This window comes from Ambystoma mexicanum, chromosome 6p (genome assembly GCF_040938575.1).
Source record: "Ambystoma mexicanum isolate Mex_15411 chromosome 6p, UKY_AmexF1_1, whole genome shotgun sequence".
In the NCBI taxonomy this organism is placed as follows: domain Eukaryota; kingdom Metazoa; phylum Chordata; class Amphibia; order Caudata; family Ambystomatidae; genus Ambystoma; species Ambystoma mexicanum.
The window spans coordinates 568,083,159-568,106,595 of NC_090935.1; the positions used below are offsets into that span (position 1 = coordinate 568,083,159).

The window sequence follows — 23,437 nt, forward strand, 5'->3', positions numbered from 1 at the left end:
GTTTTGTGTTGCTGTATTTGGTCGTAATGTGAAAGTCTTAGGTGCTTCCTAAAATGCAGCATCGGGTTTGTGGGGCCCACCCATCTACTTTTTAGGCATATTTTATGAAATGTTAACTTCCGAGTGATTTTCTGTTCCTCTTTTCTCTTTTATACTGCTATATTTAAGCTTTTGTGATAGGTGAATATAAACTTCTTAATCATGGTTTTGAAATTGTAATAATGGCGTATTTTTTTAAACCGAAGATTCTCATGAAAATAAATAAAAAGTACTGCACGAACTGCAGGGATCTTCTGATACAATATGTCTAAAGTGTTCTGCGAAATCATTTTTATAAATTTCACACCCTAAGGACTAGGATGTAATGAGAGTAGTACTGACTCGGTTTAGTGTCCCGTTACTGCTTTAAACACACATGTGGTGCAAAGCACCAGAAGGAAACATTTTTAACCGCGCTGCCCACAATTCCGTCTTCTTCCTCTTCCTCTTTTCTGCTCGCTAGCCCCCATTTATCTCCTAGCTGGCCCCCCCCGCGTCCTCCCGCCCCACAAGTCATCTGGCCCTCAGCGCCGTAGCGGTCAATGAACCCTTGCACGCAAGCGCAGAATCGGGCTACGCGTCGGGAACTCTGGCAGGCCCTCTCTGCCAGTCTTTTCAACCGATAAACTCACCCGGTGACTGCGATACAAAAGAAGGACTACAAATCTATCATTGCCGACGTGGAGTTTAACGAGACCTTCATCTTGAACTTGGGTCATTGCCGACCCGATGAACGGAAGAGTGCCCATAATGTTACTCAATTTCGTAGTGCCTCTTTTGACTACACACATTGAGCACGTTTATTTTGTCACGTTTAGTATACGTTTTCGTAACCTTAACTAAAAGTTTATAGGATAATTTGGTTTCGTTTATTACATAATCTTCGTCCATGATGTAGGGATATTTGTCTCACACCTTTAGAACGCAAACATGACTGTCAACATGCTGAAGGAATTGATAGTTTAAATGTATTTATTGTAGACCTGCTAGCTCATTTCAATCTGGTTAGGCTCATTTTAATGTATTAAGTGGAAGTATTAACTTTAGCGGGGTCTGAGGGGGAGGAGGGGCATCGTAACAGACTGATCCAAGGTGGCGGCTGCTGTGATGCACGGCATAGCTGGCTTGTCCCTTTTCCATGCCCATGACCGTGGCGTGGCTGTGGAGGGAGCGTGCAGCTTGTGTGCCCAGAGAGCTGAGGAGCGGCGGGGCGGAGCCGTGCACTTCCCTGCAGCGGCGGACGGAGTCACGGCTTGAGCGCACCAGCGGCGACGACAGCACCGGCACCATGAGCGCCGAGGGTTACCAGTACCGCGCGCTCTATGAATACCGGAAGGAACGCGAGGAGGACATGGATCTGCGGCCTGGGGACGTGCTCACTGTGACACGGGGCGTGCTGCTGGCGCTGGGATCGGAGGGCTGCGAGGCGCGGCCAGAGGAGATCGGCTGGCTCAGCGGTCACAATGAGAGCACGGGCCAGCGCGGCGAGTTCCCGGGGACCTACGTGGAGTACATCGGCCGTAAGAGGATCGCGCCTCCCACCCCTAAGCCCCGGCCGCCCAGGCCTCCGCCCCAGACCCCGGGGGGAGCGGTTGCATGCAGCAAGGCCGACGGGGAGGGGGGCGACTTGCAAGGTGAGCTGGGGATAGGGATAGATCGAAGAGTGCAATCACCCACCCTCCAGGAAGTGTGGGCTGCAGTGCGTTGGAGATGCATGTGCAGTGTCTTGACAGTAAGGAGTCGTTGTGGGGGATGTTTGCAGCGCCTTTTGAGTAGCATTTCTGTAAAAGAAAAAATGCAGCGTAGATCGTGTTATTTACTTACTCTTGGCATGCAATATGTCGGTATGCCCAGGTGGTTTCTTATGTGTCAACTTGTTTAATTGATGAAGACGTTTTTGTTGATGGGCCCTCCCATCTAGATTGTTTTAAAAGTTTGCAAACGGGCCCTTATGGACGCACCAGGAATAGTAGGAGGCCTCACTTCTGCAATCATGCTTTGACACGCCACACTCCCGCAGTAGCACTATAGCCTGTTTCTATGCGCTAAATGCATCCTGCTCGCTGGAGCCACCTCCCATGACTGCGCTGGGGCTGTCCAGTGCTGATCTCTGCAGGTGGGTGCGGTGACCCTCCTGTTCTATGGACAATTACACTCTGTGCTTATAGAGCGTTTCATCCACTCCTAGGTCTAGTGATATGATGACTGGCGGATATGTGCCCTGTGCAGCATGATGTTTGCTGCAGGCTGCTGTGTGATCTTTTTGGGAATACTTGAGGTGTGACCTGTGTGCCCTTCGGTCCCCTTTTTATGACTTTCTACCATCTTTTGTCACATGTTTAGCTTTAGCACGGCGGCTCTGTCCTCTACTAGTTTAAGTTGCTGCTGCTGTAGACCCACTTTAACAAGAATTCGGGCATCGATGCCACACGTATTGCCGCCCCTGCGTCTTGGATGAGTCGGTATTATGCCGATCAGACTCGAAGGCCTTGCATGCATGATTTAATCGCATCCTTTTTATGCATCATAGGCAGCGTGCATCTGGCTGCAGTTTTCTGTGCTACTTGGACGAGTGTCGGTTCTCCTGTCGCCCCTCCCCCTTTCAGCTGGCTAGGCATTGCTGTTCGTGTGCTCATGGTGCACACGATCCTCTTGCTTCTCACTGCACGCTTCATCAGTGCTCCAGCTGCAAGCCCTGTTCATGTGAATTATTTCCCCGCATATCTTAAATGCAGGTATTTCTTCCCACTGACCATTTCATTATTTGATTCGCATATGGGGCGAGTTAACCGAGTTTGCGCACAGACGACGCTTTAGATATGAATTGTAAGTGCCATCTGCTGGACGAAGACAGTAAACTGTAATATTTAGCGAAGCTACAGGATTGCGGTGTGTCTTTTTCGTTGCCGAATGGTTTTGATTTTAAAAGCAAATCACTAGCAGCACATGTGTCCAATTTAGGCAGCGGTGGCGGCAAACTCCCAAAAAACAGAGTTTATGCGTTGCCAAGTTTCAAATTTGTCTCGTCTGGAATACCATAGAAAACTACACTAATAACATAACTAGGATTGTTTTTTGAAATTGTGAACAAAATACGCTTATTGCAACACGTTTCTAGTATAACAACTGTATTGTCAAGCTGTATGCGTTACTTGTGGGGTTGCATTTCTATTTTAATAGTTTAATCATAGCCTTGTCTTGTGCTTATTATTTTGTGCATGTATAATAGAAAGAAGCCATTGGCTCCGTAACCTTAACCCATCCAAACATTGTCATCTTGTTCAGGCAATGTTTTTTTTCTTTTCTTGGGCGGCTGAATCGCAGAGGTATATGTAAATAGTCGTCTTTTGATCGGTGAGGTAGTGGTTGCGTGCACTCTCCTCGCTTCCTGCTGGCATTAACGGGCATTTTTGAGTAAGGCTGTATGTGGTGGGTTCATAGTCTTTGGTGATGCAATCCGTTCACACGAAATAGGGTGGCAGCTGAGCCGGTTTGAGATGGTTTGGGTTTTCTCCTTTGCTATTCGAGATGATAATACCGGGCGCTCTCGGAAGGATTAAATGACGATGGGCCCACATGTTATTTCATCCCCCCCGCACAGCCTGATGATGGAACCCTGCAAAGTCAGTGCCGGTGCCGCGTGTTATTTCAGCGCTTATCAGAAGCTGGTGTTAACCATTTGCAGGGTAGCTTGTGCCATCGGATTGTGTGCATCTGTAGTCTCTTCGGTTAACGCATAGTTTCACCGGACATTCCCAGCCCCCCCCACCCCACCTGCTGTGCCGTCCCCCTTACGGACCAAATATCAGGTCTGACTTTACTGCAGCAGTGATGCTGCTTCTCAAAGAAATGGACATGGAATGGCAAACCTTTTGAACACAGTTTGTTTTCTTTGTGTGGTCTTACTGTGTTTTCTTTGGTAGCCCCGCGTAAAGGTAGACCTCGTACTCTTGGCACTACAATGCACACATTTTATGCATAACTAAATTGCGCGCCTCTGCCATCTAGCGTCTTTGGGTTTCTGTTAATAGTTTACCTAAAGCGTATCTTGAAATTAATACCTTTTCAAAGGTGCAGTGTTTCCAGTACGATTTTTATTTATTAATTTATTTTTATTTTTTTTGTTGTTTTTTTAAGGCATGATTGCTCACTGGTACCATAGGACATGCTCGTGAAACCATTAAAATTGATTTAAAATCTATTTTTTAAAAAACGAATCCTATTAAGGAGGGGTTTATGTCAATTCCTCGGTCTGTTTAGCAACCCCCTTCCTGTCACTTCAGCCAAATGTGTGTGCCTTCCTGGCTAAACGTTTCTAAAGCTAGTCTACCGCTATTTAAAACTAATCTCTTTCCTTATATACAAAAGATTGGTCTGAGTTCCGTGCCATAAATCCACCTTGGTGTGACAAGTACTACAAGAAGTTGCTAGTATGATCTCTTTCAGGGTGCAAAATGGGCACTTTAGTAATTGACTGGTGATATTTGACTGTTGGCGAGTAAGAAATTGTGTGCTTTATGTATCTCTAGAATTGAGTGTCAAGTGACTTTTTTTTTTTATTTATGGCTGGCTAGTAGCTTTCAACTTGAAATTGTGCATCCCGATCAATTCCGTCCAATGTAACGTCGCAGATACAGATATTGACAGTTGTATTCTTTAACTGATCCTGTAACACCCCTGTGGTCACTCTCCACCTGATGGTTATCCATAGAGGTGGGTGAAATTTCTGCCGCGAACTGAGAAGTGTGGAATTCCTATTGGAATCTGCTTCAGCTCTTTTTGCGAAATCAGCATTACGGTTCTGCTGCCACTCAAATTTCGCCCGCTTTTGTGTGGAGCGTGGCTTTTCGTCTCCATGTTGGATTCTTGTAGCTAGATGAGAACTTCGCACTGGTCTTTATTCCGATCCATGCTAGTTTCGTGCAGCAACACGAGAAACTTTGTGCATGTTTTCCTGAACCATGCAAGTTTAACGCAGTGCCACGAGAAACTTTGTGAGGGCTTTTGATTTGTGCTAGGTTTGCACTGTGACATGAGCTAGGTGCGGGTCTTTCTCAACCCGTACTAGTTTTGCGCTTCAACACAAAACTTTGCACAGGTTTCGCGCCATGCTAGGCATGCGCCACGGTACTAGAAACTTTGCCCTGCTCTTTTAAACATGCAGTGGTGGCAAAATGGCACATTGGGGTGAAGCGGAACTAAATCGGGCAGATGTCGCTTTTGCAGCTGGCGTAACAGAATTTAACACTTCTGCCCAGTCCTAGTTATTAGCACCTTGTCACTCAGGCAGTTATTATTGTTCCTACCTCAGAAGGCTCAATGAGGCTTGGTAACTACGAGTCGTTTAATGGGACACTCTGCCCTCCTGGGCACCAAGCAGTCTGATTTAGTAAATGCACATCCTGGCCTGTTCCTTGGGATGCCTTCTTTTGTGTCTTTATTATTCCTTTGCAGTTGGAATCCCTTGTGCTATGTAGGAAACGTTTTAATGCAGAACACATACTTTGTTTTTGTTAGCAGACCTGGTACAGAATTACTCATTACTCCACATCGTTGCCACCTTTGCCTGTGCTCTCCACATTGTGCAGTTTGAGAAATGGCACAATCGATGCATTTTGCTTGAATAGATTGCGATCCAGACTAATTGGGAGAGGAGGTGGTGGAAGAACTTTGAGCTCCAGGATCATATGGTGTCTTACAGCTGCTAAACAACAAAAGTGGTGAGTATTTCCTTCACCTCCAGTTTGTTGCTTCAGGCGACCAGCTCAACAGCTGGGGTCCACCACCGCAGCCCCTCCTTTTACGGCCGATCGGTAGTGTTAATTTTCAATACAGTTGGCTAGTGATTTTTCCTCATGTGTGCAGCCATTTCCCAGTCGTTTTGAAGGCAGAATTCAATGGATTTTTTTTTTGTGTGCGAATACATTGGAAACCAAACCTTGGTGTTTTGTTTTTTAACACCAATCTCACAATTAGTCTTTAAAAACAAATAAAAAAAAGCTTTCGTTTTTCTTTTTCGTTTTCGGGGGGACTCTTGTGTAGGTTTTCACTTTTTAAGATGGCTACCATGTTTGCAATTTATAAATGTCACAGCAGCTCTAGGTGCCTGTATAGTTGTGGTTTGTGTGCCCCAAGTAGGAGTGCTGCACATAATAAAGGGGAGCCATAACTGGGTGCTTTCTAATGCCACAATGAGGGTGACGAGGTGGGGAAAATAAATCTCTTCTGCCCAGTTAACCATCTTTCACCATCACAGCTACTACAATGTCTCATTGCGTACCTGTGAGAAGTGAAACCAGCATTGGCGAAGTCAACAGTCTTTGCTTGTGTAGGCACGTGAAAGGCATTTTCCAGGCACTGCCATAATGGCAATGCATGGTTAGACGCTGGAAAATTGTGCAGTTACCTGGACAAATGATCGCAGTGCCTGTCAAATGTCTATCTACTATCTTTACTCAAGCCCAAACTGTTTGTTTTGTCATTGCTTGTTTGAACTGGCTTTCAATGCAAGGAGCATATGTAAATAAAGTGTCTGAGGCACCCTTGAAGACCTTTTTTTTATTGCACCAGTATCTGATGCTTCAAAATTGGCACCCTCCGCTCGCTAGTTGTAATTGACTGTTGACTAGTAAGATTTTTTTTGTGTTCTGCACGTTTGTAGAATTAAGGGGGGAAATTGCTTTTTATGCCTTTCTAGGAGCTTGCAACTTGTTTTCCTCTTGCTTATTTTGTTTACAGCTGCAGTGAACCCTTTACCTCTCACCAGACTTCTTAAAGATAACGCTGACAGGACACATTTTGATGTTGGTTAGAGCTAGCTCAGAGATCCCAGAAGGATGTGTAGTGGGTGGCAGGTAATGGGTGGGTAAATAAGCAAACGCCCACAACCTTCATGTCCCCTCTCAAATGTCGCCTCCTTCGAAGCTGTACTCCAATGCAACTGTTTCAGCTGATAGGTGGTGCTTAAGTGCCACCAAATGGCCAAAGGGAAACCAAAGAACTACTATGAAAATACTATAGTGGAATTAAAACAATTGGAAAGTCGGTGTTCCAATTTCGTTATTGCATTGGTGCCTGTGCTTGTTGTGATGTAGAACCTTTCCTCAGGATATGTTTTTGTTCAAATTATGAACATACATGGTCTTGGGATGTAAGTCCCTGCATCTCCATGATCTCATTACACTCTTAAAACCTCCGACTCCATGGCTGGGCGGCACATGCAATTGCTGCCGTGACCTCTAAGAAGCAGACCCAATTACAGGTCGGATCCATTTTTGGCATGCCAATCAAGCAAAAACCTAATTCAGCGAGCGTTTTTTGCATTGGAGAAGAACAAAAGTGGTCGAAACACGTGTCGATAAACGCTGTATTAATCAAAGCTGCACTACTGATTAAAATATTAATGAGGACTTTACTTTCTGACTTGATCATTATGTAACCTTTCATTGTGACGGCGCATATTTATAGAACAGCTAGTTTTTCACATATGATTTAATTCCATGGTTCTCCACACTCACTAAATATTCAATATCTGTATAAATGATACAATACAAAAAAGAGGAAGCAATGACCACAGCCTTTACCTATATTTTTTTTCCCTAAAATTTGGGTCGTTTTAATTAAAATATAGTTGTGGGACAAGGGTTTTTGCGGGGGGCTCCCATTTATTAAAACAAGACAAATCGATAATTTGTTCTTTCAATTATTTTAAAACCTTTTTTAAAAATTTACATTCAGTCTTTTTATTTTCATTGTAAACCTAACATTCTACCCCTTGACCCAAGATCATACCGCAGCCAGCTGTGTCCATTGGGACTACTTAACCCTTATTCATAAAGACATGTGTATTATCCTGTTAATAAGTAGAGGCCATGCAAGCTTTAAAATGTGTATATCCCATGTTGCAAGGAACCAGCCAATACCTACACTCCAGTGACGGATGATTAAGCCAATGTGTGGAAATGATTAGGGTCGTCATGCTTTGAATAAACGGGACTGTTTGTTCAAACCAGACTTCCTTTTATCCCCTAGCATTATATCCACATGCATCTCGTGTTGAAAAACATTAGATAACAGTTAGTGCTATTTGTGAATATTTGGTTGCACCCTCGCAATTCGGTGCCCTTCTAATCATGGAATTCAAATGTGAGATTGGGGCTGTTCCAACAGGAGTTCAGAAATGTATTTTGTTAGTCTCACACATGTAAGTAGTTCCTGATCCAACTGCCTAATGAAATAGTCTTAAGGCGAACTTTCTTCGCATCTTAGCAAAAAACCCTCTGAATTCGGCATTCTCCAGGTGTATCAATGATTCAAGTGTTGTGAAGTCTATTCTAGTACAAATGTTTGGGTAAACCAGAAATTTCACTTCTGAAATTAAGCGGCCCTGTAATATCTATGCAGATCTGCACAGCTCACACTGCCTCTTTACAGTATCTACCTTAGATGTTTAATGGACTGTCTAGATTTTCACACTGCCCAATTAAAAGGAAAAAAAACACAATCTAGTTTTGTAAAACGTTAGTAGATCTGTATAGTGTTTAATTTGTGAATATGTTCTATAGTTTATGGGCAATTAAACATTGTAGTTTAATCCTTCAGATGAGGGATGGAAGAGATTGTGTATTTTTTTTGTCTTATAGCTCCCAAAAGCTGACGAAAGATCAACTGTTCTGACCACGGTATACATTCCTGAATAGATCTGACTTGCTTGTCTGGTACTGTGTACCCTTTGCAGCTTTGTCCATTTTATCTTGACACGTTTTGCATCCCTTGTGTCCTAATTATAAAGGATAAACCTCTATCTCTGATCCTATCCATGTGCAAAGGCAAGATCTATACACCAAATGGCACCTCAGAAATGTATCTAATTCCTGCCCAACTAAAACATTTTTTTTTTTTTTTTAGATGAATTGAGAGTAATGTGTTCGTTCGGTGAATCTAGCCGTAGAAGTATGATCATTTTACAAAGCAGCACTTGTTCACAATATTATACTGCGTTCCGATTAGAACGAATATAAGACAATTCGAGGTTGACAGAGGCTGAACTCGTGCATATGAGCAGTACCTGCCTACTATTGACCAATGTATTTAAACTATTGATATTCCTGGAAGAAAGGGGGTATAAAGTGACAAGTTATTCACCAGACATTAAGTCACTTGACACCTCAATTCTCTACATAGACAGGACAGCATTTATTTCTCACCAAGGATCAATTATCACTAGCCAATGGCTAGTGCAATTTCTCCATCCTGTAGAAGAGATTTTTATTAAAAATAAATGAGAACTCCGTTTTAAAAATATAACCTAAATATGTTCAGGATTTATAAAGCTAGCTGAGAGGTAACTGGGCCCAGTACCTGGGGGACACACACCCAGAATTCCATGGTGCCGATGTGGGGTGAGTATGATATGATAGGTTATTTATAACGCGCTTAATACCCCGGGGTTTCTAAGCGCGGACCCGAACAAGTGTTGGTCTGGGTCGTCTTGCTTCCAAGGTGAGCACGTTTCCCCTGAGCTATCCTTCCGAGGTAGCTAGGATTGGTATCGGTGACAGGACTGGGTAGCTCCAGCTGGGATGAGTAGGGTATGATGGAGTGATCCGCAATTTGGTGAGCAACCATTTTAACCCTTGGAAAGTTCAGTGGCCCAAGAATGGTCAAATGCATGTCTGGCTGAGGAATGGCACAATGAGAACCAGCTGTAGACTGCTAGAATTGCCCAATAAAGTAATCTTAAACTGGAAGGCTGCTCAAAGTGTGCCTCTACTTAAGTGAGTCTGGTTGACTGTATTTACACAAAGTGCCACACGTACCACAAAGACGGGTTGCATTTTCGGCACGTGAAGCTGCGCTCTGTCAGGTGGGAGGCTTCTAGTAATGTCTTGTCTGAAGGTTGGAAGTAATCTGTGCAGATCGGTTTTTTGTTGACATTTTCTCTGCGTTCGTCTTACTCTATTGAAGTATATAGGTGCAGGGTTAGAAATTAAGTTTCAATTAGCAGGATTTTAAACCAGCACCTAGGTGCCGAGCATCACCTTATAGCCAGGAGCTACCACTGGGGAACCAGTAGCGAGTAGACGGCAGTACACAGCAAATTAGTTAGGGTGCAGTTAAGTCGCGCAGATTTAACGCAACAAAACCTTTGAAATTCAGCGGATGTGGGAACTCATGACTAGCTTAACTCTGCACTCTCCCATTGTTGTCCCCCATAATGCCATTTTGTATCTCAATGTGAATCCCTTATCTTATATGTATGTATGTGCTAGTGGGGTTTTGCAATGGGAATGTGAGTTAAGCTGGTCATGACTTCCTACATCTCTGAATTTTAAGGGGGCTGTTGAGTTAAATCTGCGCAACTTAACTGCACCTTAACTAAGGTTTTTTTGTCAGTGAATTTCAAGGATTTTGTTGTACCATCAAATTTTTATGAGCCCTGGCCACTATACATGTCTTTTGGGCCCACTGTATATGTTAAAACACTCCTTTCTTACTCACTAGCCGTGGCCCCTTTACGTGTTGCAGACATCAAAGACACTGATGAGATCACTCCTCAGTTCTGTTTATGACCAGTGTAGTGATTACTGCTGCTTAGTTCATACATTAATTAAAGTAAGATTTATGTAAAGTGTCAAAATGTACAAATCCTGATCCCAATAGCTCCATGGCCTTCCCCGGTGGCCACAACACTAGGTTTGTTTTGGACACACTTACCATGGCGTTTGATTATCCCTGGTTATCCGTAAAAAGCGTGCAAAATCCAAAGTGCCCCCTCTTCTTGCAATCCTCCCACCCACTCCTCTCCAGTCCTCTTCCCCCGCCTTAGCCCTCTCCCATTGCCACCCCAACATTTGTTTCCTGTGATGCATTTTCATTCCTGATGATCGCTTTTTCTATAATAACCGTGGTTATCCTGCCGACTACCCCAGTAATGTGAAAACTTTCAAGCTCTGAACTTGGTCCCCAGCCCCCACCCCAACTCGCCAATTTTACATGGGGCCCTCTTTTTCCCCCTCCCCCACCTACAGCCTGATGCCTTCCTCCTCCAAATGGCATTTCTTTTTTTTTTTTTTAACACCTTCATTTTCAGCTAATCCTGGTTATACCCGTTCTATCGCATCACACAAAAGAAATGATATCCTTTTCATTTATGAAAGTCTCTCCTGCAAAGCACCATGGGAGATACAGCTATAATTTTGGAGAATGGGACACCCCTTTTTCGTCAAATATTTGACCTACTGGGTGGAATACCCCCAGAACCCTCCTGGGGAAAAAGTCAAATCTTCATACCTGGTCCAAATTCCATCCAGCGGTTTTTGTTTAGGGCTACACAGAAATGTGGACCCTTTTCTGTATGGGGAAATGAATGCAAGTGGGCCAAAAACAGCGTTCTTATCATATTTCTATTTTTAAATAGATCTTTCTCAAAATTTCTGAGGGGGGGGGGCGCGCATGGCCTACTTTTTGTTTGCAACCATCCGCCAAATCTGTCAAGCAAGTCAAAAGCTTTTAGCAATTCAATTTTTGGGTTTCCTATCGAACTTGATGACTAAAGTATGGCGACTGTTGCCCTATTTTTTATATATACACTTGCTTCTTGGTGGCTTCGTGAAGTAAACCACATTTGGATAGCCAAGTATCGAAACTTGGATTTGTTGACCAGGAGCAAAAAAAGCAGCTCCTGGGTATCAGGCATAGTCGGTTAGTCAGGAGCTACCTTAGGGGAATCTGGAGCTAGTACAGAGTGTGCAGCAAATCTAACTGCGCAAGATGCAAACTCTTTTTGGCCGTTTCATGTTATCCAATATGCTCTAAATGCCCCCTAAGGCGTGTTCTGTATGTTAAAATTCACATTGCTAGTTTTGTATGGAACCCCTTGCACCAGGAGTCAAAAGTAGCTCCTGGTGGGTGTTTCTTTCAAGCTAACCAGGTTCCCATTGACTATACCCAGGAGCTAAATAGCTCCCAGCTCTTACCAATTTCGAACCCTGGATAGCTTAATGAAACAAAAGCTGACCCAGAGTTGCAGGAATTTAATATGGCTTTGGGAATTAACCTGTGCAAAAGGTACACCATTAACGTTGGTGTTGGTCCCCATTTTGAGAACCACATTTATACCTGTACACGCCAAGTACACTGTGTGAGGTATGTTATTTTTTTACATTTCTTTTCAAACGTATAGCATTTACACAGTAGCGAGCAGCAAAGGCTCACTTTCTAGATCTGGGAAGAAACGCTTTCCCCCTCAGCCTTCCTCCTTCATGGACTCTTGGTGTGACTTACATTGCTTTTGCAATGCAATTTATTACCATGGGTTAAACGTTTAAGCAGGATTTCCCTCCTGGTCGTCTATGGTTTCACTTAGGATCCACATTGCCAACAACCTCGTCTATGTCTTTCCCCTGGAGTGAGCATTCCTTACTCTTTTACATTTCTTGATGTCTGTTTTCTTTCTTCTTTAACTTGCACCTCATATGCTACAGTACCGTTAAGTACTTCTAGTTATGCCGTTTAACCTGCAAAGAGATTCTTGACCCGTCCGTTAAATTTAGACTGCAGATGCGATTACCTCGTGGGACCCGGTAGTCCTTTTGGGCTAATGTATTTACCTTTTAAAGATGCTTTGCTTGCAGCTGTTGTCGTTTGTTTTCTTTACTGTTGATCCCCGTTTAGTGTTTGGTTAAGGAACACACGCTCACCCTTTATCTTGGAACGGTGTAAATGTACCGAGATATGTGGTACATTTATAGTTCCTGAATTTTATTGTATGGGCCTAAACCGCCACTCCCGCTAATTTTGATCCTCTTGTAAGTATTCACAATGTGGCTGGTTTTGTGTCCCTTCACGTTGGCCCTCAAAAAGTGGCATCCCAACCACACCCCATCACTGTTTGTAATGTGCGTTGCATTTAGAGGGTCACGTGGTATGGACAGTGGCAGCTGGTAAACTTTTTAAGATTTCGGCTGCCGCGTACTCGATGAAGGGCGCTTAGGGGAGAGGGATTCGTAACATCTCCCATACATTTATCTATGAAGAAATGTGTAAAAGAGTAAAAGGCACCCGACCCATAATGATATATAATAAATGTAGTAGTACGTTTTTTTTTTTTCAATGTTTTTTTTTTTTTAATGTGTTTTTTTTGTGCTTTACTTTCTGGCTGGTGCCAACATGGGAGTGCAGGGAGACTGTTATTTGCACCCATGGAATCTGTGCCTGCCAATTGGATTTGTATGAAAGGAGGCTTTATTCAAGTCCACATTGGAAGCTCACCCATATATTGGTCTGACTCTGTCACCCGCCAACTCCTCCTACCGGCTGCTCGCCCCCCAACACCTTGTTACTTATTCCCAGCACCACACTTTTCCAGTCTTAAATGTGTGGCCTCCTGCTGGGTTCTTGCTGCTCATGCCATGCAAATGGGTGCAGGGCTCCACCTGCAGCGGTGGCTTCCATTCGCATGGTGGTCATATTTCTTTATTTTCCATATACCGAATCCAAGGGTTGCAAGCTTTCCATGTCCACTGTTTTACTTTTGTTAGCTCGATTTTAGAACCCAGGTTGTTTTCCCTGCAGTGCTAATAATCCTAATCACCATTCTTTGGACCGCACCAGGTGGTCACAGCCTGCACTGGAGGCTCTTGCTTCTCTCTGGCTTATTCAATTAAGACAGCCGGCCACTGCCAACTAGTGTTAAGGGTTAACATTTTCCTGATGGTACACATTCTGCACTGCACACGTGCCCCAAAGTTATGAAAGAATTGCAATATATTAAATATGATCCTTCTGTGCCACTGCTACAGTGCAGGTCTTTAACGCTCGTTTACTTAGGGCGCCATGTTTCCTTTGGGGCTCTTGCTCAGCAGCATTCCTTACGTTCAAAGAAGGTCTCTCACCTCTCCCCCACCCCCCCTTTTGTTTTGTTTTAGCCTCGCTGCCCTGTCTACTGCTACTCCCCCTTTTCTTTTGTCTGCATACCTGCTCCCTATCCCCCCCAATGCAGACGGAGGCCAGTGCTGCTATTCGCTGCACATTCAGTGCCCGCACCGCACATTTGGCACAATTACTTTGGTAAAGACAGGGCACTATAAAACCTGGTTTTATTAGCTTTTGATTAGTACGTATAACTGATATGTAGACAGTATTGCAACAACACATTCACTTTCATTATCTTCTGTATATGTTCATTGTCTGAATCCCACTCCTAGATTTTGAAGCTACAAATGTTTATTGCTTTGGCGTTTTATTTTAATCATGTTGCTCTCTGTTGGATATATACTTGGAACCAATAGCTTAATTTTTAATTTACTGAATGAAACTCCTCATCCATCAGCAACTAATCTGGTTCATCAGTGCGATCCACACATTTGAAAACCACAATTATCTATTAGTATGGTGAATACTTTAAAACAAGGACAACCTCATTTTCAGTTTCCAGAGGCCATACTTTTTGTCTTTGTCGTTAAACTTTACTCCTTAAACCGTGAGTGTTTTGAATACGGTACAACTTGAGGGAACCCCAAATAAGGCCTAGTGAGTGTAAATGATTGCCCAGTATCCCACACTAGGTTAAGCTGAGATTTAATCCCAGCCTGCAATGTAGGCACTGCATCTTTATGTGGCATTGATATGTGTGGATGTTTGACTTCACACGCTGAAATAATATTTAGATTTTTAGTGGTGTATTTGAAAAGTGCACAAATGACCCAATAAACCAACCTGACAAAATATAGTTATTGACTTGTTGTGCAAAAGCAAGATCTTATTTTCTTTATCCGTAGATGCAAGGGAGCAGGCAGGACTGGCATCTATGCATTAAACAGGGTTCAATATCTCTGACCGACGGGAACTGTTTTTGCTCCTGCTTCTTGCCTAGGAGAGCCTGCTAATGTTGACGCCTAGTAAGCTTGACACCAACAGCACGCAGGAGCTATTTTTGGCTCTCCAGGCTTACTTCGAATTCTTCTCATATGGAAGTTAACTTGCTGTGTACTCGCTCCTGGTTCACCGGTGGTAGCTCCTGCCTATTGAGTGATGCCTGACACCCAGGAGCTGGTTTTACCGCTTGCTTAAGGATGATTAATTTTGAACCGTGTAGTAAGCCTGACGAAGTCTGCACTTGACGATGGAGCGAGTACGTAACTATCGTTAGTGATCACTAGTGCAAAATATCAGAGGTGCGAACAGGGTGCTCCTTTTGTTCGCCGCTATAGTGCCGAGAAATCCCTTGTGACTTCTGTATTTGGGGAGAGGGTATAACCCCAGCAAGCTCGGGGGCATCCTGTTGATGCAAACTGAACACACATTTATATATTTTGGCATTTGTAGAGCGCTCTAAACCCGAAGCCATCAAGCCGCTGATAAAGGTTAGACATTTTAGTAGGTTGCAAAGTACATTTTACAGTAGATGCCTACACTTGTTACATTGAGATATCGAATGGTACTTGTGGCAGAGATTAGATAATCACAGTGGTAATTGGCAGCAGGGTGTTTAGATGATGCCTCTGGGTTGCAAGTCCCACGGAAAGAGCTATGTTTTTAGTTGCTTGCAGAACGCCCAGTATGACTGCTCTGATCTCAATGATGGTGGGAGAGCATTCTAGCTCTGTGCTGCAATGACCTCTTGATCTTTGCAGTTTAAACCTTGCGATGTTGAGACAATGCGTGTAGGTGGATCGGGTAGGTCTGGTTGATTGAACTTGTTAAATCTGTTAGACACGTATCAGGGCACAGTGTTGGCGATGCATTTGTGCGTAAAGGCGAGTGCTTTGAATAGTATACATTCACGGATGGGAAGCCAATGCGCCTTTTTGTCTGGCTGAGGATATATACATTTTTTTTGTTGGTATGTTCAGGGCAGCTTGCAGTGCATTATCAAACCATGGATAGCAGAGAGACCCCTGATGGCATACAGCAAAGCACCTACATTACGGACTATGCTCAGTCCATTTTACATGAAAACAGAAGAACTGAAGAAAGACACTTGGCTAACAATGGCAAAACCAACAGACTTTTAAAATGTGGAACATGTTCGAAATGTAAGCATGCTCTAGACACTAAGACACTTACCTTTCGTGATAACCAGCACCACAAAATTGTCTTTCTGAATTGTAAATCCAAATATGTGATTTATGTAATTATATGCACCTGCAAACTAATGTACATAGGCAGCACCATTAGAGAATTGCCAATCAGAATACGGGAACACCTGGGAACACCTGGGATCACTAAAATCACAGGATGCTAAATTCCCCCTGGCTCAACACTGGCAAGAGAAGCACCACTTGGAACGGAAGGAAGATTACAGCTTTGTAGGCCTCGAAACCATCGGAAAGGAGGCAAGAGGAGGAGACACAGAGCTAAGGCTGCACCAAAGGGAGGCAAAGCTCATCTATGAATACAGGAATCTACTTCTAGGCCTCAACACAGAGCATGAATTTAATGTCTTTCTGTAACATATGTAACGGGCAATGCTAGACCACCAGAAGGATGGCACATGTGTCTCACTGAATTAGCTCTCTACACCTCTTCTGTTTTCTTTAAAACTTACAGGCAACACTGAATGTCAGCACCAATAGACCAGATGTACCTTGGCCCCAATCAACAGGGGACCTTGGACTATGAACTTACCGACCACATGGGCACTTGTCATGACCCTCATAGTATGGAACACACTCGGTAGAAGGACCAAATGCCCACCAGCCTACCAGGCAAGACCACATGGGACCACCCACTACAACCGCATAGTGGCCAAATATTTATGACAGTAGTGGCACTTCCAGCAATTGCTATAAACAGCAGCCGCGACCAACCTACCTTGAGCAGCACAATTAACAGGAACTCGCAAACGTATTGCATGAGTATGGACAGCCAGAGAGTAAATGGGGCCACACCACCCACATCATTAGTCACCAGTCCTTTATAAGACCCACCCATGTATTAATCCCAACTGGCCAGAATCAAGCATTAACAACTTGGTCCACGCAATAACCAGCTCTGCGCTGGCCCTCTGGGAGCTTCATTTAGCCAGCACAGTTAGCAATAGTACGAAAGTACGCATTATGCTCCCAGAGCAACTGCCAATCACGGGCTGGTTCCCAACAGCCAATCACAGTAATGGTTACACTTCATAGATGAGGCACACAAGTCTCGCGGGAGCGGTAAACCTAGCAGATCACCGCAAGACCGTTGATGAGGACACTACCCAGCCGGGCACGGGTAAGAACATGCGGCGACTAAATGCAATCACTCCTTCACGGTCCCTTCCCCCCCCCCCCCACCCCGTACTATCTAGCATGCTCTGGATTTTAGTTTACCCACCATGCACATGCTCAACATGGAAAAGAATGGGGCTCTCGGCGCTTAACTTAGCCATACTAACTCGAGGAGCCGTATACACAACTGCCAAGAATTCCGGATCAGCCCCCTGAAGTCGGGACGGCTAGCGGCAACATTGCTCGTACTACGCTCCATTAGAGACTCATCGGAAGGTGTCCTACGAAGGGAAACCCGTGCAGATAAGCAAACACACTTGTGTTATAATCAGCAAGCACCTAGCGATACGCTCGTATTAACAACCTCTCAGTTTGCTCTGAGCTCACTCACAGGAACACTCTACTAACCGGCCCTCACTGCGCCACAATTGGGGACACATTCCAAATCGAGGGATGATATAACAAGGATAGTCTCACCCCCAGCAGGTTATCACTAGCTTTACTGCCAAACACAACCCCAATAAATTGCTTGCCCCTTTGTAAGGGGTGCAATACAATGCATGCCTGACGAAACGACGAGCAAGCTAAACAGCACTTCTCATGCATCTCGCTCACTTTTAATGTACCAAATCAACAACCATTAACAAAATGGAATAATGGAATTATCCCCACAGATGCTATCCAGGCCATCCCATTTACAGCCAACCTCCAATCTACCCAACCGGGATCACTCACTCCACGTAAATGGTAAGCATGCCCTCAATAGCATTAGCAATTGGTAGTTTCAACCAGTACTCTACAAAACGCTCATAAGAACTTTTTCTTCTCATCTCTCCCTTTCCTTCCCTCAACAGTGATCATTGCACCTTGCCTGTACTAATGGGTTGAACCCAACTGTGATACATTTTAACTCGCTGTATAAAAATGGGAATTATGACAATCGAATGTTCCAACATTCTGTCCACCCTTACTATACTGCCATTATACACTAATGTATAAACCCCAAACAAAACGAAAAACTATGAATGCAAATGTATTAACATGTGAACCTAATGTGAAAAACCTGACATATGTCACGGACCATATATATATCTATATACTTTGTATGCTATGCAATCACTCATGGTCTTGCCACTTGTACCTTTAAAAATGGGTATTTCAATATTGCCACGCACCTTGGCACAATGTCACTCTTATCACGCCAATGAACAGCCTTGAGAAAAACCTAGAGGTTGAAACACGTGTCAGCACTTGAAAATACTAAGCACGTTGATTTTTTTTTTTACAAACCTGAAGAAGAATGTAGAAACTAAGATGCATGTCACATGAATGAGAACCAATGTCATCAGAGAACTGGTTACAAGAATAAAATCAACTATTATAAATATAAAGTGTGGTATCTGATATGTACTGAATATTAGCAAACCCGACCTTCTGAAACAGGATATCACCTAGCCAGTGCCAAGTATAACAATAGGATTTCAGACACAACAGAAAACGCATTCCTAACACTTGGACTGCAGGAGCTCTGTCCTTTTGAAATTCTATAAACAGGCGGCAGGCATCAATCTGATCACAACGGAAGCCAGCACCTGAAGAAACCATTTCAATAGCGTAGAGATCCACAGTTCTCATAAGCTCCAACTACCTCACCATAAACATTATTCTGTATGACCCGCAACTTGTTAATTTTGCGGGAACTGGGAGTTGCAATAATCAAGTCTTCACCCGATTTTAAGTTCTCTGGAGATTGTAATGCAACTGTCAAGGGAAAGTCATTTTGTGATGTAAGCCACCGAAGAGGTGATGGCTTTTACTTGCTTTGACAGTGACAAATTTGCGTCAAGGTATAACCCAAGGGTTTTGACTTACTGTGAGAATGGGATGGAGAAACCATCAATGATGAAGGATTATATGTTCCAAGTTTATTCAGCAGGGATTAAGAGCCGACTAGGAGCAGCTTGGTCTTCTTATTGTTGAGGCACAGTGAGTGAAGTTCTATCCATGCTTGGATTGTTTGGTCGACAGTTCCCAGTAACGAGTCAGAGTTATAGTCTCCTGAGATGGGTAGAAGGATCTGGATATCATCTGTGTAGGAGAAACCCTGAGAGTCAAGAAGATCGAAGAGCTGTTTTGTGAAGATATTGTATAGTGTAGGCAAGAGCCCTGCGGTATGCCACGTGTGACCGTAGCAGGAAGGGCCAAGGCTAGCGAGAACACTTGTAGATCTGTTGGAGAGGAAAGATGAAATCCAGGCAGTTGCTTCATTTGCTATATTTGTGTGTTCGGTTTACTAACACAGTGCTCGACAAAGGTAATTTATAAAGGCCTTGATATTACAGAAAAGAACATGTTGATCCCTCAGGTAAGCTGACAGTGATCTTACGATCACCAGAAGTGGGGCTCTACCACTGAAAATGATCAAAAGTTAACATTGCACGCAAATAACTGTTAGACTAATTAAGGTAACAACGCGTTTCTGTTGGATCAGCACTTTATAATGTATATTTTGTAATTGGATTAAATGTCTGAAGAACAATTTTTTTTCGTAACTACAACCGTTGCTTAGCCAGCACAATTTATAAATTCCTAGAACTATGTACAGCTTTTCCATGGGCCCATATAAACCAGCCTTTGTTAAACACGAAGCTGGGCATCTTAGCTCGGTTTAAGATGAAAGCAAGCCGAAAAGCCAACATGTCTCTCTGCCGCTTTGTGCAGCTGGAGTCTGGAAAAAAAAAGACACTACTTTCTCAGCAATAGGAATAGATGCTTGAGAGCAAATTGCCGTGCTTGTTTGTCCGGTTTAGGGCATGAGATGAGGTGTCGGGCACTGTGGATGAGGGGGGGGGCGACCAATGGCCAGAAAATCGTTCTGGTGGTATGTGCAGTTCGAGCTGTTGGGGACATGATCCGTAGGGAAAGGAGTCTTACTGATTGTTGAAAGCAGCTGGACGCATAAGAAGCAGTTCACATGCAATAAACACTGTCAGCCACCAGTGGAGCTTCAATGTCTTAAAATAAGTTACTGAGGGCTTCGGAGGTGTTCCTTTTTGTTATTAGTTCTGTTTTGTCTCATGGTCATGCCATGCGAAATGAGTCTAGTATATTTCGAAACAAAAAGTACATCTTGCTGCGAAGTGATTTGAGGAAATGACACCATTGTTAGACTGGCTGAGTTGACTTGTCTAGTGTATACCTGTATTCAGTGCGTTTAACTTTATTTTCAGTCAGTCTGTGCTTGGTATTCATTTCTTTCCTTAAGTTTCTAATGTATTTTTCCCGGCATACAGCTAGCTGAACGTGTATGCTTATCAACACTGAACATTTTTTATTTTTTATTTTTCAACCACTATTTCTTGAAGGATTCCCTCGGTGTTTATCCTTTTCAGCACTAGCTGTACTCAGTATATCATATGCCGATCTAGCACTCTCTCTCTCCTTCGGTCCGTCGCTCTCACCAGAGTCGGACTGGGCCATAAAATTATCTCGGGCACCATTGGGAAAAGCGGCCCACAGTTGCAATATTCATTCCTTTTGTGACACTGTTTGAATAGTACTCAACAGGGATTTTTTTGGGATAAAATGTGATGCAAATTGTGCATTTTAAAGAACATTTATTCAGCAACACTGGTTCAATTTATTAGCTGCACAGTGAAGTAACCTATCAAAGTGGCCCACGTTGGCCAAAAAAGTGGCCCACTTTGCCCAAAAAAATAAATGACCCACACTAGCATTTTGTGTTTGTTTCGGCCATTGGTCGATTGCGCTATAGGCCTGTCCGATCCTGGCTCTCACTGCCTCACTCATTCTTTGTGGGTGAGAGTCATGTTTGCTAGAGCCACCTCAGCTGTGGCTGACAGCTGCATATGCAAAGGGAAAAACGGATGGGAGGGAGGTAGATGGTGACGTTTTATGCGAACAGCATTAAAAAAACGGAATTATTTAAATTGTGACAATATTGTAAACTACATCTTTTTGCTTTGTTTATTTCTAAAGTTCACTTTAGCTACATATGTAGTCTTAATAGGGGCAAAGCACATTATCAAAATCTAGAGTAGCTATATAAAAAAATGTTCTAATACACTATCGTTCCAAGATGGACAGTGTGGTACACTTCTGTTGTAATCTTTCAAAGATAAGACATGGAAAGAGGACTAATAGTACCGGTGAGAGTCCCAGCCTGCTTTGCAAGCAATCAAAGAACACTTTGGAAATGTGAGGATCATCCCATACATTTTTATATTTGACAAATTGGCCTGCAATAAAAGGGTTGCATGCTATAATCACTATGTACATAATGTACACTGGGTTAAGTTATTATCACATTTTCAAAAGTGCATGAACAATCGAAAGCTTTGGTCGTTGTCAAAAGCAACACTGCTAATCTTGACTTGTGACTTCAGAAACCCTGTCTGCACTCCATCCTGTGTAGGATTGTGGTTTTCTGTTTTTTCGTTGACCGTGCCTGTCATTGTGCTACTTATTGGGCTTCATCTGACTAATGGGCCCGAGGAGCTAGCCTGAAGAGAACTCAATATCACCACATGATTGTACTGGTGCGGATACCCTGCTCCTTCTTCAGACACACTTCTTTTGGGAGAGCTTTTCAGCTGAAGGCCAATACTGGAGGGGTCTGGTGTCATGCCGCGTTCCGAGATACTTTTGCTCGACTTTGCTATCGCAGTCGTCTTTATGTTCCGATCTCTTTCTAAATATAATGAAGGGATCCTCCAGTAAACCAGGCCACTCCTTACTGTACCGCTTATTGAGGCTAAGACCGTTCCAATTTTTTTTCTTCAAATTCATTATAACTGATTGCACCAATTCCCCATTAATACGTGGAGATATTATCGGGCACATGGCATTTTTCACACACAAACGTGGCTTGTTGCTGGACATAAATACGAATTTAGAAAATGTCGATTGACATCTAGTTTGTACAAGTACCAAATCAAGACGGTGTGTTATGTGTACTGCACATTTTTCATGTTACGTTTTAATCTTTTCTGACGCTGCTAAATGCAGAACATTTTGGCAGGCATCACATTGTGCGAAACGAGACCGGTTTTGCATTTGTAGGACAGTTTGAGGCAGGCATGTCAGTGCTTGTGTATTGCTGTGGGTTTCCTTTCGCCATACCCAGCAGGGAGCTCAGTCTCTGAATGCAACAAACGTCCGATTGGATAGGGTTGCCCATTGTGTAGTACCACTGCGGTTTACACAAATGTGCATATTTTTAATCCCTTTTGTCTAGCTGCCAACGGGTTTATAGAAACCGTGGAACAATTGTATTTGTCTATCTCCTATTATGTTGATGTTTTATATTAAAAACCTGTACAGAAGTGTTTTCCAAAGAAATTACTCAATTTATTAGCAACCCCTAGAGACCTGCTCTCTATTCAAATGCAATAGTGCATTCCCGTCTCACTCCTTGATTCAGATCTAGCCTGGATGTATAGATCCATAGTAAATAGGGGGTTGGCCGGTAAACGCGTCTAGTCGGACTGCTTTTTAACCTGCTGACTGTAGCATTGTAGACTGCATTTGGCCTCCAGGTCTGCTTTTACTGTCCAAGCTGCCTGCTCATTCCAGGACAAATGATTTTTTTTTTTTTTAATTGAATTTTTTAACCTCATTGCGGAAAGGCAGTGCTGTGAATCTACTAAACTACCTAGAACAGGGTGTATCCTATGACGGTCTCTTACTCGGCACCTTACTCGGTGCTTTGCATCCTCTTTGCTTATTCTTCTAGGGTACTGCTAGACGTTAGATACCCCCTCTAGCTTCTCTTGTAGACTGTACAATATTGAGTAAAATGCAAGTTTTTCACCATTCTGGTGACTTTTCTGGTTTTTATAACTGCCAAATAAATCTTGGAGCAGTGACTACTTGCTGGGAACTGCCAGACTGCTTTTGTTAATGGGCCCAAGGGAAGTAGCCTGCTTACCAACCAGAATGACGAGGGCTATAAACTTGTAAGCAATATTAGAGGAGGAGCTCTCACACCCCCACTATCCTGTGTTCGTGGGGAGAAAACACCATGGGATGGCGAGACACATGGAGGGGCGGGGGGATCCCGGCAGGGGGAGACACATGGAGGGCGGGGGATACTGGCAGTGACAGGCTCATTCTTGCATCACTTTGCACTAATTACACTGGGGAAACTGTAAACCACCAACTTA

At 43.5% G+C, this 23,437-nt stretch overlaps 1 protein-coding gene across 1 annotated transcript in view; it reads left to right on the forward strand.

The window, feature by feature from the left end:
• The first annotated feature begins 1,105 nt into the window (after positions 1 to 1,105).
• Positions 1,106 to 23,437, forward strand: part of PIK3R1 (phosphoinositide-3-kinase regulatory subunit 1) — a 157,075-nt gene continuing 134,743 nt past the window's right edge. Inside the window, exon 1 of the mRNA XM_069627386.1 lies at positions 1,106 to 1,673. Coding sequence (XP_069483487.1) covers positions 1,178 to 1,673 — 496 coding nt within the window. The 5' untranslated portion in view covers positions 1,106 to 1,177. The remainder of the gene's footprint in view (positions 1,674 to 23,437) is intronic.